We start from the raw sequence: 13,757 nt of genomic DNA on the forward strand, positions 1-13,757 counted from the left end.
CCGGCAAACCGAAATCTGGACAGGGTATGTATAATTAGTGTACGAGCAGCACCTACTCGTATACTTTTGAACATCAAAACAAATCGATCGCCCCTCCTACAACTCAATCTTCACGGGCAAAGGCGCTTTACCAGCTAACAAAGTTGCTACAAGTGCTAGACCCGAATATTACAAAAATAAGCTGTCTGTAACCGACACATTCAGCTTTCCTCCTAGACACAGTCCATCTACATCTACCTACAAACCTAGCAAACCATAATACTCGCCCTCACTCACCCGTCCACCACCCGTCGTTCAAGGCACCAGCACGAATTGATGATTGACTCCTCCACCAACCGCCACCAACACCAGCTGTCCTCATCCGACCAGCTATGGCGGGCATGGAGCAGCTCGAGATACACAGCAAGGTACCGTCCCGCGCGCTCCCGGCGCCAGACACCCAGCTAACGCGCCGCCGCAGTCGTACATCGTCCGCTGGGTAAAAGTCGAGGAGGGGCACACCATATCATGGAGCGTCCAACCTCACAAGAAGTCCATGTAAGCCGCCTTCCCCCCCTCCCCCCCGGCCCCATCCGGTGTGTGCGCGCAGGTGCTAACCCGCAGCTACTAGAAACTTCGGCATCGTCAAGCACCCCGGCGCCGGCGCGACGAGCGCAGCTTCCACACTTCGACCTCCGAATGAGCGCCTTGAATCCGAGACCGCGCAGACGCAGGGGGAGGCAGGGGAGCGGCAGCGGAGGTCGAGCACCGTGAGGAATGATCTCTCGACTGCGGAGGTGCAGCTTAAGGCGAAGGGGTTTATACCGGTGGAGTGGTATGGGAAGTGCGATGCGGATAAGGTGACGATTGGGACGTATGCTGTTAACGCGGGCAATGGGGGAATGTTCGGACTGGTTTTCGATAATACGTTCTCGAAGGCTGTGTCGAAGACGGCGACGTTCGTGCTGTTGACGTATCCGAGCAATTTTCCGCCGAACTCGACACATCATAATTTGCAGGGCGGGCCGGGGGGGAAGGCCATGAGCACGGTGGCGCTGGCGCCGAAGAGCAGCAATGCGAATTTGTCGGCCGCGGCGAACGAGAGCGTCGATAGTCTGCACAGCCGGACGCACTCGGCGTCGAGTCGGGGGACATCGGTGGTGGGGAAGGGGATGGAGACTGCGCAGCCGTCGTTCCATGTGGGCATCCTGATGAAGCGGAGACGGAAGAGGGGGCAGGGATACGCGCGGCGCTTCTTCTCGCTGGACTTTGTGTCGTGCACGCTGTCGTACTACTATAACCGCAACTCGTCTGCGCTGCGGGGCGCGATCCCGCTGAGCTTGGCGGCGATTGCGGCGGATGAGAGGAGGAGGGAGATTAGCATTGATTCCGGCGCTGAGATCTGGCACTTGAAGGCGGGGAATGCGAAGGACTTTGCGGAGTGGACGAAGGCGCTTGAGTTGGCGAGTAATAAGGCGAGAGGGAATGTTCCGGATGAGGTGGTGAGCAAGACGGGGAAGCCGCTGGGGATGCATATGAGGTCGAATAGCGTGTTTAACCGGCCTGTGCGGCCGCCGTCGGAGGAGGACTTGGAGTGGGATCAAGTTGAGTCGCTGGTGAGTAGGATTGTGGGGACGAGGGATGCGGTTCGCAGGCTGGCGAATGATACGAAGTCATCTTATAAGCAATCGTGGGCTGGGCTCAGTCTCGGAGCAGGCAATCCTGCAGTGGTTCCAGAGGAGAATGGGGACTACTTCAACAATCCGGCTGAGAGGAGGCCCTTCTGGAAACGGAAGACGAGCAATCAGAGCACGTTGAAGAAGGGGGCTAAAGGGGCTTCCGGCTCGGCGAATACGAGTTCCAATATCACGCCTCAGTCGACGTCTAGTGCGCCGTCTCCTGCGCCGCCGGGTCAGGTTGCAAAGTCATCACGAAGGTCTCAGGCGACTAGCTCGGAGGAGGAGAGTAGCATCAATGATCATTGCGAGGCGCTGCTCAAGGACCTCGACCTTGTTCTATCAGACCTCAACCAGCTGATTACCCGCAGCAAGCAACGACGTTATCCCCCCGGACCCGCTCTGGCGGTGCCGCGTAGGAGCATGGATTCTACGTCTACTGGTGAATTCTACGACGCCGAGGCTGGCGATGGCAATGATTCTCAGATCATCGTGGTGGGTCGAAGCAGTGATGAGGACACGCCAGCATCTGATCGTGAGGATGAGTTCTTGAGCGGTGACGATGCATCATCAGCTGCTTCTGACCTAGATGAAACTCGCAAGCCCGCAGGCGCCGTGTCCTTCTTCCCGCCGAAGCCGAAAACTCTCGCGCCGCTGCCTGTGACGAGCAAGCCTAAGCGACGCACTACCCTCAAGCCTGCTACGATGTTACCGCCTTCTCTCATATCTTTCCTGCGCAAAAACGTGGGGAAAGACCTCTCTACAATATCCATGCCCGTCAGCTCCAACGAGCCGCTATCCGCTCTACAGCGCGTAGCCGAGGGCCTGGAGTACGCGCAGCTCCTCGACGCAGCAGCCAAGAGCCCGTCGCCTCAACACCGCCACCTCCTCATCGCCGCCTTCTCAATCTCCTACTTCTCATCGAGCCGCGCCCGCGAGCGCGCCATCCGCAAGCCCTTCAACCCCATGCTAGGCGAGACATTCGAGCTCGTCCGCTCCGACTCCGAGACGCCGGGTAATTTCCGCTTCCTGGCTGAGAAGGTGAGCCACCGCCCCGTCAAGATGGCGTGCCAGGCCGACAGCCCGCTGTGGTCGTTTGCGCACTCGTCGATGCCGATACAGAAGTTCTGGGGAAAGAGCGCGGAGCTCATCACTGAGGGGAAGGTGTACGTTGTCCTCCGCCTCGCGGATGGCGTGGATGAGTGCTACAGCTGGCCCATCGCGACGGTGTTCCTCCGCAACGTCGTGATGGGAGAGAAGTACTTCGAGCCCGTCGGCTCGGTGTCTGTGCTCAACGAGTCGAGCGGCGCTGTGGCGGTCGTAGAGTATAAGAGCAAAGGCATGTTCGGCGGGCGCTCTGAGGACGTCGAAGTCGGGCTCTGGGACGCGGCGGGGGGGAAGACCGCGCTTGGCCTCGAAGGTACATGGACGTCTAGCCTCAAGATGACGGAGAAGGGGAAGGTTAAGGGCGAGGTGTGGCACGTTGGCTCGCTGGTTAGTAGTGCCGAATCCCGCTACGGATTCACCACCTTCGCGGCGACGCTTAACGAGCTCACGGCTGTGGAAGAAGGGAAGATGGCCGTGACGGATAGTAGGCTGCGGCCTGATCAGCGGGCGGCGGAGGAGGGGGATCTGGATACGGCGGAGGAGCTTAAGAGGGGGCTTGAGGAGAGGCAGAGAGAGAGGAGGGCGGAGATGGAGGGGAGGGGGGAGGTGTGGGTGCCGAGGTGGTTTGAGAGGGTTGAGGGGGACGGGGAGGGGGAGGAGTGCTGGAGGTTGAAGACGGGGGGGAGGGGGTATTGGGAGGAGAGGGTTAAGGGGGGGTGGGAGGGGGTGGAGGATGTTTTTAAGTTGGATTAGGTGGGGAAGAAAAGGGGGCGGGGGGGTGGTGGTATTTGGGGGGTATTATGCGGGTTTTGGGGGTTGGTAAAATGGGAGGGAGGAGGCTTGAATTTGGAGAAATTCCCGAATTGAATGGAATGGAATGGATGGTTTAGAGTTAGTTACGGTAGTTTTACAAATGTGCCGCTCCGGAGGTTGTCTCCGTTACAGCACCACACTGAATTTGAACGGGTTCGGGATTGCCCGGTGAAAACAATGGGGATTGGTTGATTGTTTTAGTGGAGATTTCGAGAGTGTTTGAAGGATGCCGGAGTGGGGATTTTAGGCACGAGACAGGGGCCCTGTTGGGTGTGGGTTTGTTTTGTCAAATAGAGATAGAGATGTGCGTCCGCCCTGTTAGTGTCGTTGTGTGATAGATTGGAGGGAAGCGAGGAAATGGAAAATTGTAGTTGGAAGTAGAAAGATTAACCTTCTGCTCCCCTTCTGAGCCGTCTGTTCTGGACTCTCCTCTCTCCCTCCTAATGTATGTTTCGCAGCGGGCGGGCCGATACAAAGGCAAGCCACAAACAAGCCACAAGCCACACGGCAAACGGCGTAACACAACATCCCCATCTTACCTTCCCCTTCCTGAACCCTGCGTCCTTCCCCCCAAAACGACACACCGAGGCAGGCGGACCCCAGCCAAGCCGCCTAGCGTGACAGCGACAGTGGGCCTAGCGAGCGGCACAGCCACTGGTGATAGATTAACCCTCGCGAAAGATTAGCATGGGGCTGAGTTGCGCTGGGGGGAGGGTAGGAGGGGGTTAAACGAGATTTGATGCGCGCTGGTAATAGCTTTCCCAGCGCTCTCAACCGGGGTTATTGAGCCACAGGGAAAGGAGCGGAGGGATGTGATGGGGATCGTCGCCAGAGGGCTTGGCGGGGGTTTGGAATGGAGTGATGGATGACCCGAGGAGGGTGGTGGGGGTGTGGCTGGGGAAGGGAAGAGGAAGGGATGGGCATGCGACTGGGCTTTTTGGGGGGAGGAGGGTTCTTTTTCTCCTGGGTGATTGATTTGATTTGATTTGATCTGTTCTGACGACTTTGACGGTTTTTGTGCTTGTGGTTGTTCTGTTTGTTGTTTGATATACTGTGGAAGAAAGTGCAATTGCGCATCGCATCGCATCGCATCGCATCGGTGACCGATCTTGGCTTTGGTACTTCGACGAATCTACGATACTACAGCGCGCAAACTGCCTAAGAGGAGTTACAGTATCGTGTATTCCACACGTTTCGAGCTCGCACTTGTTGCCTGGAGTTGCCATCTACCAACCTACCTACCAACCTACCCACCTATCTACTACACACACCACCACGATGCCAGCGCGGTACGCAGCCGTCGACGCGGCCGACCTGCTCTTTGGGCGAGCGACGACGGTTAGGAATGGATATGCGGCGCGCGAGACTACAACGTGTCGGTTGGGCGAGCAGGATTGCGGACAGACGGTTAAGCCGTACCATGCGTGTTGTCCGGGGAATACGGAGTGTGTGTCTCCGAGGTACAATGCATATGTGAGTTTTGATATTTCTCGTTACATATGTGTCAGTTTGCTGGGGGGCTTGGGGGAAGCCACAGAGAGGGATTGAGGGAGGGAGGGAGGAGGGCGACGGCGATATTGCGGTTGTGGGTTTAGGGATCGGGATGGATTATAATGCGGATGCATGTGCTGACAGCTATTTTTTTGATAGTGTTGCGAGCCCGACAAAGACTGCAAAAAACAGCTCACCAATCTCCCGCAATGCGCAAACCCAGAACATGACATGTACGATTTCGGCGGCTTCTTCTGCTGCGAGCAAGGGCGGAAAGGATACGGAAACACGGGCACCGACGGCGACGGGTGCGCTGCCCCAGACTACGTACTCCAAGAAAAGGACGAGTGGTTAACCATCGCCGTCCCCGGAATAGGTAATTCCCCTCCCCTCTCACTACCTTCTCTTCCTTTCAACCCCAACTAACCCCACCAAACAGCCATCAAAACCGGCACCTCCAAGACCAGCACCGGCGCCCCCAGCGCAACAAACTCAGCCAACACAAAATCCTCCAGCACAACCCAAACCTCCGGTCACGCCTCCTCCACCGACGCCTCCTCCTCCACCACCTCCTCCCCCACCGCAAGCGACACCCCCAGCACCACCGCCCCCTCCGCCGATGCCCCCTCCTCCACCGACGCCGCCGCCGCCAAATCCTCCAACGCCGGACCCATCGCCGGCGGCGTCGTAGGCGGCATCGTAGCACTCGCCCTCATCGCATTCCTAGTCTGGTTCCTGCGCCGACGCAAGGCACGATCATACGCCACTGCGGCACCCGCGAGTCCATCGGGGCCGTACCAAGCTGTTGAGGGGCAGGGGCCGGAGAAGGGTGTGCCGCTTGCGGATATGGGGACGGGCGCGGCGGAGCAGAAGGGCGAGGGGGGGTTGAGCGAGTTACCGGGGAAGGAGAGGGGGGCGGAGGGGGCGGCGGAGATGTATTCACCTGGGACGCCTGGGACGCCGGGGCAGGCGGCGGCTGCGGAGTTGTATTCCCCTGTTGTGGCGACGACGGCGGAGTTGCATGGGGTGGAGAGGGGGCCGGGGGAGTTGCCGGCGTGGGATGGGAGGGAGGCGGGGGCGGGGCAGGTGAGAGCGGGGGATAGGGGGGGGCCGGTGGAGCTGCCGTGAGGTGGAGGACGAGGAGGGGAGGTTTGTTTTGGGGAGTAACTTTTGTTTTGTTGAAAATGGGGTGGGAAGGGGGGAAGGGGGCTTTTAATTTTGGTGTATATAGATTTGTTGTGGTTCTTAACGATTTGATTTTGGAAATGGGGGAGGGGTGAAAATCGATTATTTGGATGCTGGATTTTGGAGAGCGCCTAATAGATATATATGAAGTTAAATAAGAATATTCATACATACTTTGACAAGCTCCCAAATACTTATGGATGAACGCTTTGTGTACTTCGATATTTGTATAGTTACGTTGCACCAGTGCCCTCACAGTAGTTGGTGTAGATAGAGATAAATCCACATGATTTAATTTATAGATACAGTGCCGTACTCAATGGCTATGACCTAATATATGCACGTATATCCGTTTTATAGTATCCCACCAAAATATGCTAAACCAAATGCCGCTCCAAAATGATAGATAATTCCCATATGAGGTATAAGCCCTCATACAATATCCTCCTCACCAGCCACAGCGTGTCATTGCTCTCTACCATCGCGTTTGAGAGCGTCGTGATCGCAAGTGCAGCGGCTTCACCAACTGCGCTCGGAGAGGGGAGATGGGCAATCAGACCCTATAGTTCACTAATGGGGTGGATATCCATCCCCGCGACTACCTCAGCTTAACATACCCCTACATACATCCTATTTCAAATCCCCATCCCCCATCCCCATCACCCCTAGCAGCGGTATATACAACCCCCTAAGCAAAGAACCACCACATACGACCATAGACTCAAGAGACCTGGGCATCCCGTCCGCTCTGCCATACATAACCTTGAGATCGGTGGATTAGTAGTTGGGTGGGTGACCACCAGCGAATACCTACTGTTGTATGTATGTTTGTTTGCTTTCCTCTCTCTTTTTTTTAGGACTTTTTTTTGGAAGGGGAAGACTGTACGTCTCTCCCTCGCTCTCCTTTTTTAGGGGGGGTCGTCGTCAGAGGGGGGAAGGGTTGGGGAGATTGTGGGACTGGGGATGCACTGTGATGCATCACGATGCACACACCGAGAACCGCAAGGCTGATTCGTGGTGGATTAGAAGATATTTAATGTGGTGGGGGACGGACGACAGCTTAAAAACCCAAAAAAAGGCCAATAAAAAAGGTAAAAAAAAAGGGAAGGGAGACATACAACAGTGGGTATTCGCTGGTGGTCACCCACCCAACTACTAATCCACCGATCTCAAGGTTATGTATGGCAGAGCGGACGGGATGCCCAGTTCTCTCGAGTCTATGGTCGTATGTATCAGTTTGTGGGTTGGCGGGGTATATATGGTGGTGCTGGGTGGTAGTTTGGTATGATAATTCTAAGAAAGGGAGTTAGTTAGGGTGGCTGTGGCGAGGTGCTTGCGGTATTTCCCATAGTCGGTGTCGTTAGGGATGGTATAAATGGCATGTGGTCCAATCTAGATATAGGGAACCCTCTATATAAAGACGCATGCATAATCTAGTCCTCTTAGCCTTCTGTATAGTAGTAAGATAGGGCCTCGTTATAGGCCATAGGGATGCCCTTCTAGAAAGATCGGCGATGTCCGGCAAGGGGATCTGGGGTCGAAGGGTATGCTCATGCCAGGTTTGACTGCAGTTCAAACCACTAGATACATGGGGATTCACATAGGGTTCAGACCGGGGCCTTGAAATACCTTCCTCCTAATGGCGCACTCTTGTATTAGGCACGACCTTTCATTTACCTTCAACCAACATGTAGCAACATAGTAAAGGGCACTGTCTATGCTACGCCATTGAACATTCAAAATATATCGCTATAGAGCTCTAACTGTCAACAGTGGCGATAAGAGTACTCCAGAATGATACACACTTTTCAGCCCATACCCAACAAGCAAGGCCAAGTTAAGCCTCCCGGCAAAGAAGAAAAAAAGAGAAGAAGAGAAGGAGAGAAGAACAATAACCATGCTCAATCAAATATACAATCACGTGTATTATAGGTGTATTATTGGTGCACCGCACGTGTCTCACCGAGTTTCAGACGGTTGTCGTTGAGAGCGGCCAATGAGAAGTTGTAGTGGGAGCACGCCCGTTGGCGTTCAGGCACATTTTGGTTAGTGGTTGGTTAGTGGTGGTTAGTGGGCCCTGTCAACTCCAAGCGGAAGGCGGCATCTCTGAGACTCCATCAACCAACATAATGGGGAGCATGGGAGAGAATGTACCGCGCGTTCTAGTTGCCCTAGAGAACTTCTATGAGTAAACTAGTGAGGAGGCCCTTTAGGCCCTTTATCAGATCTCCCGTCTTATTACACACTTTTCTCATACTAGATGCATGTAAGAAATCTCCGAATCCAAATTTCTCCAACACAGCTCCCTCTTATGGCCGCCAAGAAAGGGCCGCCCATGTTCATACACATCCGCCGAGAGCAACGTGCTTCTCACCCCCTCCATGATTCCCCAGCGCCCTGAACAGCTCGGCCGCCTGGCGCCTTGGTGTTCTTGGCCCTTCTTGGCCTGCGCCACTAGCCGGCGCGGGATGCATCTTCCAGAGCAACAGCGACCACGGTTTTGCAGGAACGGAGCACATCAGTCCTGCACCGAAAGCACTAGGTTTCTGAGCTGATCGCTCATGGGAATGGGATCTGGGAAACGTGGGACAAGGGTGCGCGTGGGGGAAGGTCTTGCAGCGGTGGTGAGGGGAGGAGGCTGGCGATCACTATATAAGAGCGTGCCTGTTCCTCTGTCGTCGCGGTCGTGCTGCTTGTCTCTGTAGTCGTGCAACGCGGATCTCCAATTGCCCTTGTCTCAACTCATACATCATGGTTGCTTTCTCCAAGATCGCCGCTGCGGCGACGTTCGCTACGTTGGCTTCGGCGCAGACTTTCCAGAGACTCGGTGCTTGCCCGGACTTGGGATGTGTTTTCCCTCCCGATCAGTGAGTATGATGGCGGTGGCTGATGGCGTTGGATGGATGGGGAGCTGACGGGTGGCAGGGCTGATTTCCTGGCGGGACAATACTTCGATATCCGTGTCGAGGTCCATGCGCCAGTCAATGGCTCTGAGGGTTAGTTCTCAAGCTTCCAATTGAAGACCCAAGCTGACGCGAATGTGATACAGCCAACGGTGGTATCCCGGATAAGAGGTTCTCGCTCGCCATCCAGAAGAAGGGCGGTGCCTCGCAGCCAGTGTCGAAGTTCTTCGACATCACTGAGCCAGCCATTGAGGAGTGGAAGTTCAAGTGGTACGAGGACTACTTCGCCGAGGACGCGAAGACGCCTTCCCACGTCAATGTCGCAGCCAAGGCCTACCGCCGCGTTGCGCTTTACGAGCCAGGCGAGTATACTGCTACTCTGTCTTACTACAATGGCTCCAAGACTGTTGCCAACTGGGTTGTCCGCGACCTTGCTGAGGAGAAGAAGGCTAAGAACGTCATCCTCTTCATTGGTGACGGTATGACCACCAGCATGATCACGGCTGCACGCCTGATCGGACACAAGAGCATCAACGGAAAGTACTTGAGCAAGATGGCCATGGACAAGTTCCCCATTCTCGGTCACCAGATGACCCACTCCATCGACAGCTACCTCACCGATTCCGCCAACTCTGCCTCGGCCCTCTACTCTGGCCACAAGAGCACCGTCAACGCCATGGGTGTCTACAGTGATTCGTCCCCAGATGCATTTGACGACCCCAAGGTCGAGACCATCGTTGAGCTTCTCACCCGTATTTGGGGCTCGGCCATTGGTATTGTCTCCACTGCCTTCCTCGCTGATGCCACCCCCATTGCCTTGACCGGCCACACCCGCACCCGTGGTCACTACGGACCTCTCGTTGACCAGATGCTCAACGGTGTTACCAACTACACCTGGACTCCCTTTGACGGCCCCGATGTCGTCTTCGGTTCTGGAGCTGAGAACTTCAACCCGGGTGAGGGCTCCTACCAGGGCAAGGACTACGTTGAGGAGTTCCGCAAGAAGGGCTACAAGGTCGCCATGGACAACACCACCCTCGCCACCCTCCCCAGCAAGGAGCGCGCCCTCGGTCTCTTCAGCACAAGCAATCTTCCCGTCTGGCTCGACCGCAACGTCTACACCGAGAACATCATCAACTCGACCAACCACCCCAGCGGCAACAAGAAGCCCGCCACGGACCTCCCCGGCCTCAAGGACATGGTCCTCAAGGCCGTCGACATCCTGCACGAGCGCGGTGGTGACCGCGGTTTCTTCATGATGGCCGAGGCTGCCAGCATCGACAAGCAGATGCACTCCCTCGACTACGACCGCGCCCTCGGCGACCTCCTCGAGCTCGACGACACCGTCGCCGCCACCATCGCCCGCCTCACCGAGCTTAACATCCTCAACAACACCCTCGTCCTCGTGACTGCCGATCACGGTCACGGCTTCGACGTCTACGGCTCTGCCGACACCAAGTACATGGCCTCCATCGACGACAACGACGTGCGCGGCAAGCGCGCCGCCATCGGCACCTACCAGAACTCCGGCCTGTCCCAATACCAGGTCGTCGACGCCGCCGTCTCCTACAACACTGGCGTCAACTTCCCCGTCAACTGGGAGCCCCGCTACTGCCTCGCACAGGGCACCGTCGCCTTCCCCGACCGCCGCGAGAACTACGAGGTCCACGCCGAGCCCCGCGTCCCCGCCACCAAGGGCGCCGATAAGAGCTACTACGTCAACCCGGTCGATGGCCTCGGCGGCATGGTCGTGAACGGTACCCTCCGCACCGATGATGCCCAGGGTGTCCACTCGCTCACTGATGTCCCCGTGTACGCTATGGGACCTTGCCAGGAGAAGTTCCAGGGCACGTACAACAACATTGACATCTTCTTTGAGATGGCCAACTGCTTGGGTCTCGCGAGACACGATAACAAGACTGGTGATAAGGGTGCTCTGCTGCCAGGTGCTAACACGACTATTCTTACCGGAGCGGCCTCGGGTATGGAGGTGTTAAATGGAGGGGGTATTACTGCTGTGCTGGGGGTTATGGTTGCTGCGTTTGTCGGTGCCGCTGTGTTGGTTTAAGTGTGGAGATGTTTGTTGGAGTTGGGGTGGGAGATGAATTTAGATGAGATGTGTATCATAGCTGGAATAAACAGAACAGATATATTGAACTTGGGAAGCGATGTGAGAATGTGAGGAAAGGCATCCTGCGATGAAGCCCAGGACATGGCAGCTACAGATACCATTAAACACCGAATCCCAACGAGGGCCATGGCGAAACCGCGCATGTGCGTGCAATCCGGCTCTATATTCCGAATTTGAGAGAAGATATTAAGATAAGTTCCTGAGGGAGCTTGAAGCCGGGAACATCATAGCGCGAATAACCTCACCACGGTCTGCGTATTCATCCTACAGTGAACAAGCGGAAATATGCGCATGGTACACTCATTCCTCCCGATCAATGACGCAACAATAAAGGATGCATATACAGGGAAAAGAAACACTTCTTCAATGACCTCTACTCTCTCTGCCTCGTTGGGTACAGGTTCTAGGAACAGTTTGGGACTGTTGCTGTTGGCACTCCCGCTGCTGTCGTTGCCTCTTATCACCGATGCAGCTGTTGTTGTCAGCACTTCTGCTGCTGTCCCTATTGCTTATCGCTGATTGTGGACTATTGCCACTGACATACTACTGTTAATCGTCGCGGCGAAACTTTCGCTTTGCTTGAGTGAAGTTGGAGTTCGGTCACGATGTTACTTACCTAAGTGCGTCGCGTGAGGTTTTACCCTTTTCGTCCATCTTGCGCCCATGCGCATTGTTGATAACCGCACTACAGATATGAACGAGGGCTGTATTACTGCTTCTTCATTTGCTTTCCTTCCTCCTCCTCACCGTCCGCAATATTGAGGAACCTCTATGATCCAATTGAAGCAGCACCGGCGAGCAATGTACACAAGCACGTGAAAAAAGCCTCGAAGGCGGCAAAGGGGCCGGAGTAACGCAAGACTGTTTAGCCTAAGAACCCCATCACCGAATCTCCAAGAAAAGCCCATCACAGAATCCCCAAGCCACCGATTCCCCCAAACAAGCCACAAAAGCAAGCCATCCCATCCCGGAATCCTACGGTCCCTTCGCCTTGGCGTCGAAATTTCGTCTTGGCATCACCGGCACGACTTGCACTGCCCCGGCCCGCCCCCAAATCCGCTCCCTGAAAAATGAACATCAAACCCATATTTATCCCATCCTTGGCGATCCCCTATTCATCCCTGCCTCTACGGTATGGAGCGCGCAGAATTCGCTCCCCTCGCAATGTGGCCGCTGCTGCTGGTGGCGGCCATTCAAGACTCTCCCTCCCCCCTCCCACGCCTTCTTAAATCAATCACACGAGAATACGAGAATCCGCCACCGGCGTTTCCCCACGCTTGCCGCTGTCACCTGTCACAACTTCAATAGTTCGATGACCACACCGGCAAACCAGTGCACACCCTCCACGTCCTAGCTCCCGCTGTCTGACACCCGCCCCGCCCGCCACAATGAGGCCAGCACCTGCCCTGGCGTCTGCGCTCCTCCTCGCCATCCTCCCACTCGCCAGCGCCGTCACAGTCCGCACATGTTGGGGATACGATGGTAAGAACTGGGAGAACAATGTGCTGTGTCCTGGCTCTCAGGCTTGCTGTGGAGTAAATGGCATGTGTCTCCCCAACAAGCTGTGTAATAGCAAGAAAGATGGAACGGGGGAGATAATCCGCGGGCCCTGTGCGACACAACCGTATGATCCGGTGGAATGCGGTGAGATCTGCTTATATGGTAAGTCCATTGCTTCCTCTCCCAGCTCTATAGAGGTGTGCTGGGCTGCGCTGATGAATTGGTGTAGATGAGATCGATGATAGGTTCCCTCGCGTGACCATCTGCGAAGATGATGGGAAGTACTGCTGCAACAACGACAAGGACTGCTGCGCCGAAGGTAGGGGCGTGATCTTGAACGGCGCAGGGAAGGTGGTGGGAAAGGCAGTCTCGAGTTCAAGCTCGACTACCTCAGTGCCATCGACAATGTCGACATCATCAACCTCGCCGCCCGAAACTACAACATCGGACTCCTCGTCAACATCAGACCCCACCACTACATCCACCAAACCAACCACCCCCACAGCAGCCTCCGAAACCACAGCCCTCAATGACGCCGCTTCCCCCTCAGAGACCGCCGCAGCAGGCGGCCTAGCAACCGGTGCCAAAATCGGCATTGGAATCGCTGTTCCCCTGGGCGTCCTCGCAGCTGCCGGACTCGGAGCGTTTCTCTGGTTCAGGCGCCGACGCGTGTACTCTGCAAGCAATGATGGGTATAAACCGTCGCCCCAGGGGTCACCGGCCCAGGAACTAGTGGCAACGGATATTCCCCGGGAGTTGCAGGCTTTCCCGAAAGAGCAGAGTAACATACCTATTGAGTTGCCGGCGGATGAGGCGGGGATGCAGGCGGCGAAGGTGAATTATAAGCCGTATGTGAGAGGGGCGTAGTCAGGGATAGAGGGATTGGTGAGGGTGTGTAAATAATGGAGATGATGTTATGTGAGTTGAATAAACGATGTGTATATAGTATAGAGGAGATGTTATATAAGCCTT

The 13,757-nt window shown here is 55.7% G+C and overlaps 4 protein-coding genes across 4 annotated transcripts; all 4 read left to right on the forward strand.

Annotated features, from left to right (window-relative positions):
- Window positions 1–81: 81 nt before the first annotated feature.
- Window positions 82–3,515, forward strand: VE01_06062 (uncharacterized protein; the record flags this gene model as incomplete). Its single annotated transcript, XM_018275518.2, has 3 exons — window positions 82–407; window positions 461–537; window positions 611–3,515. Exons 1-3 carry the CDS (start codon window positions 372–374, stop codon window positions 3,513–3,515), a joined length of 3,018 nt encoding a protein of 1,005 aa, XP_018129571.1. The 5' UTR covers window positions 82–371.
- Window positions 3,516–4,467: 952 nt separating this feature from the next.
- VE01_06063 (uncharacterized protein) lies at window positions 4,468–6,194 on the forward strand (the record flags this gene model as incomplete). The annotated part of the gene is made up of 3 exons (XM_018275519.2): window positions 4,468–5,048; window positions 5,226–5,442; window positions 5,506–6,194. Exons 1-3 carry the CDS (start codon window positions 4,854–4,856, stop codon window positions 6,192–6,194), a joined length of 1,101 nt encoding a protein of 366 aa, XP_018129570.1. The 5' UTR covers window positions 4,468–4,853.
- Window positions 6,195–8,861: 2,667 nt separating this feature from the next.
- Window positions 8,862–11,309, forward strand: VE01_06064 (uncharacterized protein). Its single transcript, XM_018275520.2, has 3 exons — window positions 8,862–9,118; window positions 9,177–9,247; window positions 9,301–11,309. Exons 1-3 carry the CDS (start codon window positions 9,003–9,005, stop codon window positions 11,220–11,222), a joined length of 2,109 nt encoding a protein of 702 aa, XP_018129555.1. The 5' UTR covers window positions 8,862–9,002; the 3' UTR covers window positions 11,223–11,309.
- Window positions 11,310–11,970: 661 nt separating this feature from the next.
- On the forward strand, window positions 11,971–13,753 carry VE01_06065 (uncharacterized protein). Its single transcript, XM_018275521.2, has 2 exons — window positions 11,971–12,947; window positions 13,015–13,753. The coding sequence occupies exons 1-2, from the start codon at window positions 12,674–12,676 to the stop codon at window positions 13,650–13,652; spliced, it is 912 nt and encodes a 303-aa protein (XP_018129554.1). The 5' UTR covers window positions 11,971–12,673; the 3' UTR covers window positions 13,653–13,753.
- The last annotated feature ends 4 nt before the right edge of the window (window positions 13,754–13,757 follow it).

Source organism: Pseudogymnoascus verrucosus (assembly GCF_001662655.1).
Source record: "Pseudogymnoascus verrucosus strain UAMH 10579 unplaced genomic scaffold scaffold_27, whole genome shotgun sequence".
NCBI classification, from domain to species: Eukaryota; Fungi; Ascomycota; class Leotiomycetes; order Thelebolales; family Thelebolaceae; genus Pseudogymnoascus; species Pseudogymnoascus verrucosus.

What these genes read in the sequence shown, in the direction of transcription:
- VE01_06064 (XM_018275520.2), top strand. Translation starts at nt 9,003, where the DNA reads ATGGTTGCTTTCTCCAAGATCGCCGCTGCGGCGACGTTCGCTACGTTG. An exon ending in TGTGTTTTCCCTCCCGATCA is followed by an intron (nt 9,119 to 9,176) that starts GTGAGTATGATG and finishes GACGGGTGGCAG; the next exon opens with GGCTGATTTCCTGGCGGGAC. An exon ending in GCCAGTCAATGGCTCTGAGG is followed by an intron (nt 9,248 to 9,300) that starts GTTAGTTCTCAA and finishes AATGTGATACAG; the next exon opens with CCAACGGTGGTATCCCGGAT.
- VE01_06065 (XM_018275521.2), top strand. Translation starts at nt 12,674, where the DNA reads ATGAGGCCAGCACCTGCCCTGGCGTCTGCGCTCCTCCTCGCCATCCTC. An exon ending in CGGTGAGATCTGCTTATATG is followed by an intron (nt 12,948 to 13,014) that starts GTAAGTCCATTG and finishes GAATTGGTGTAG; the next exon opens with ATGAGATCGATGATAGGTTC.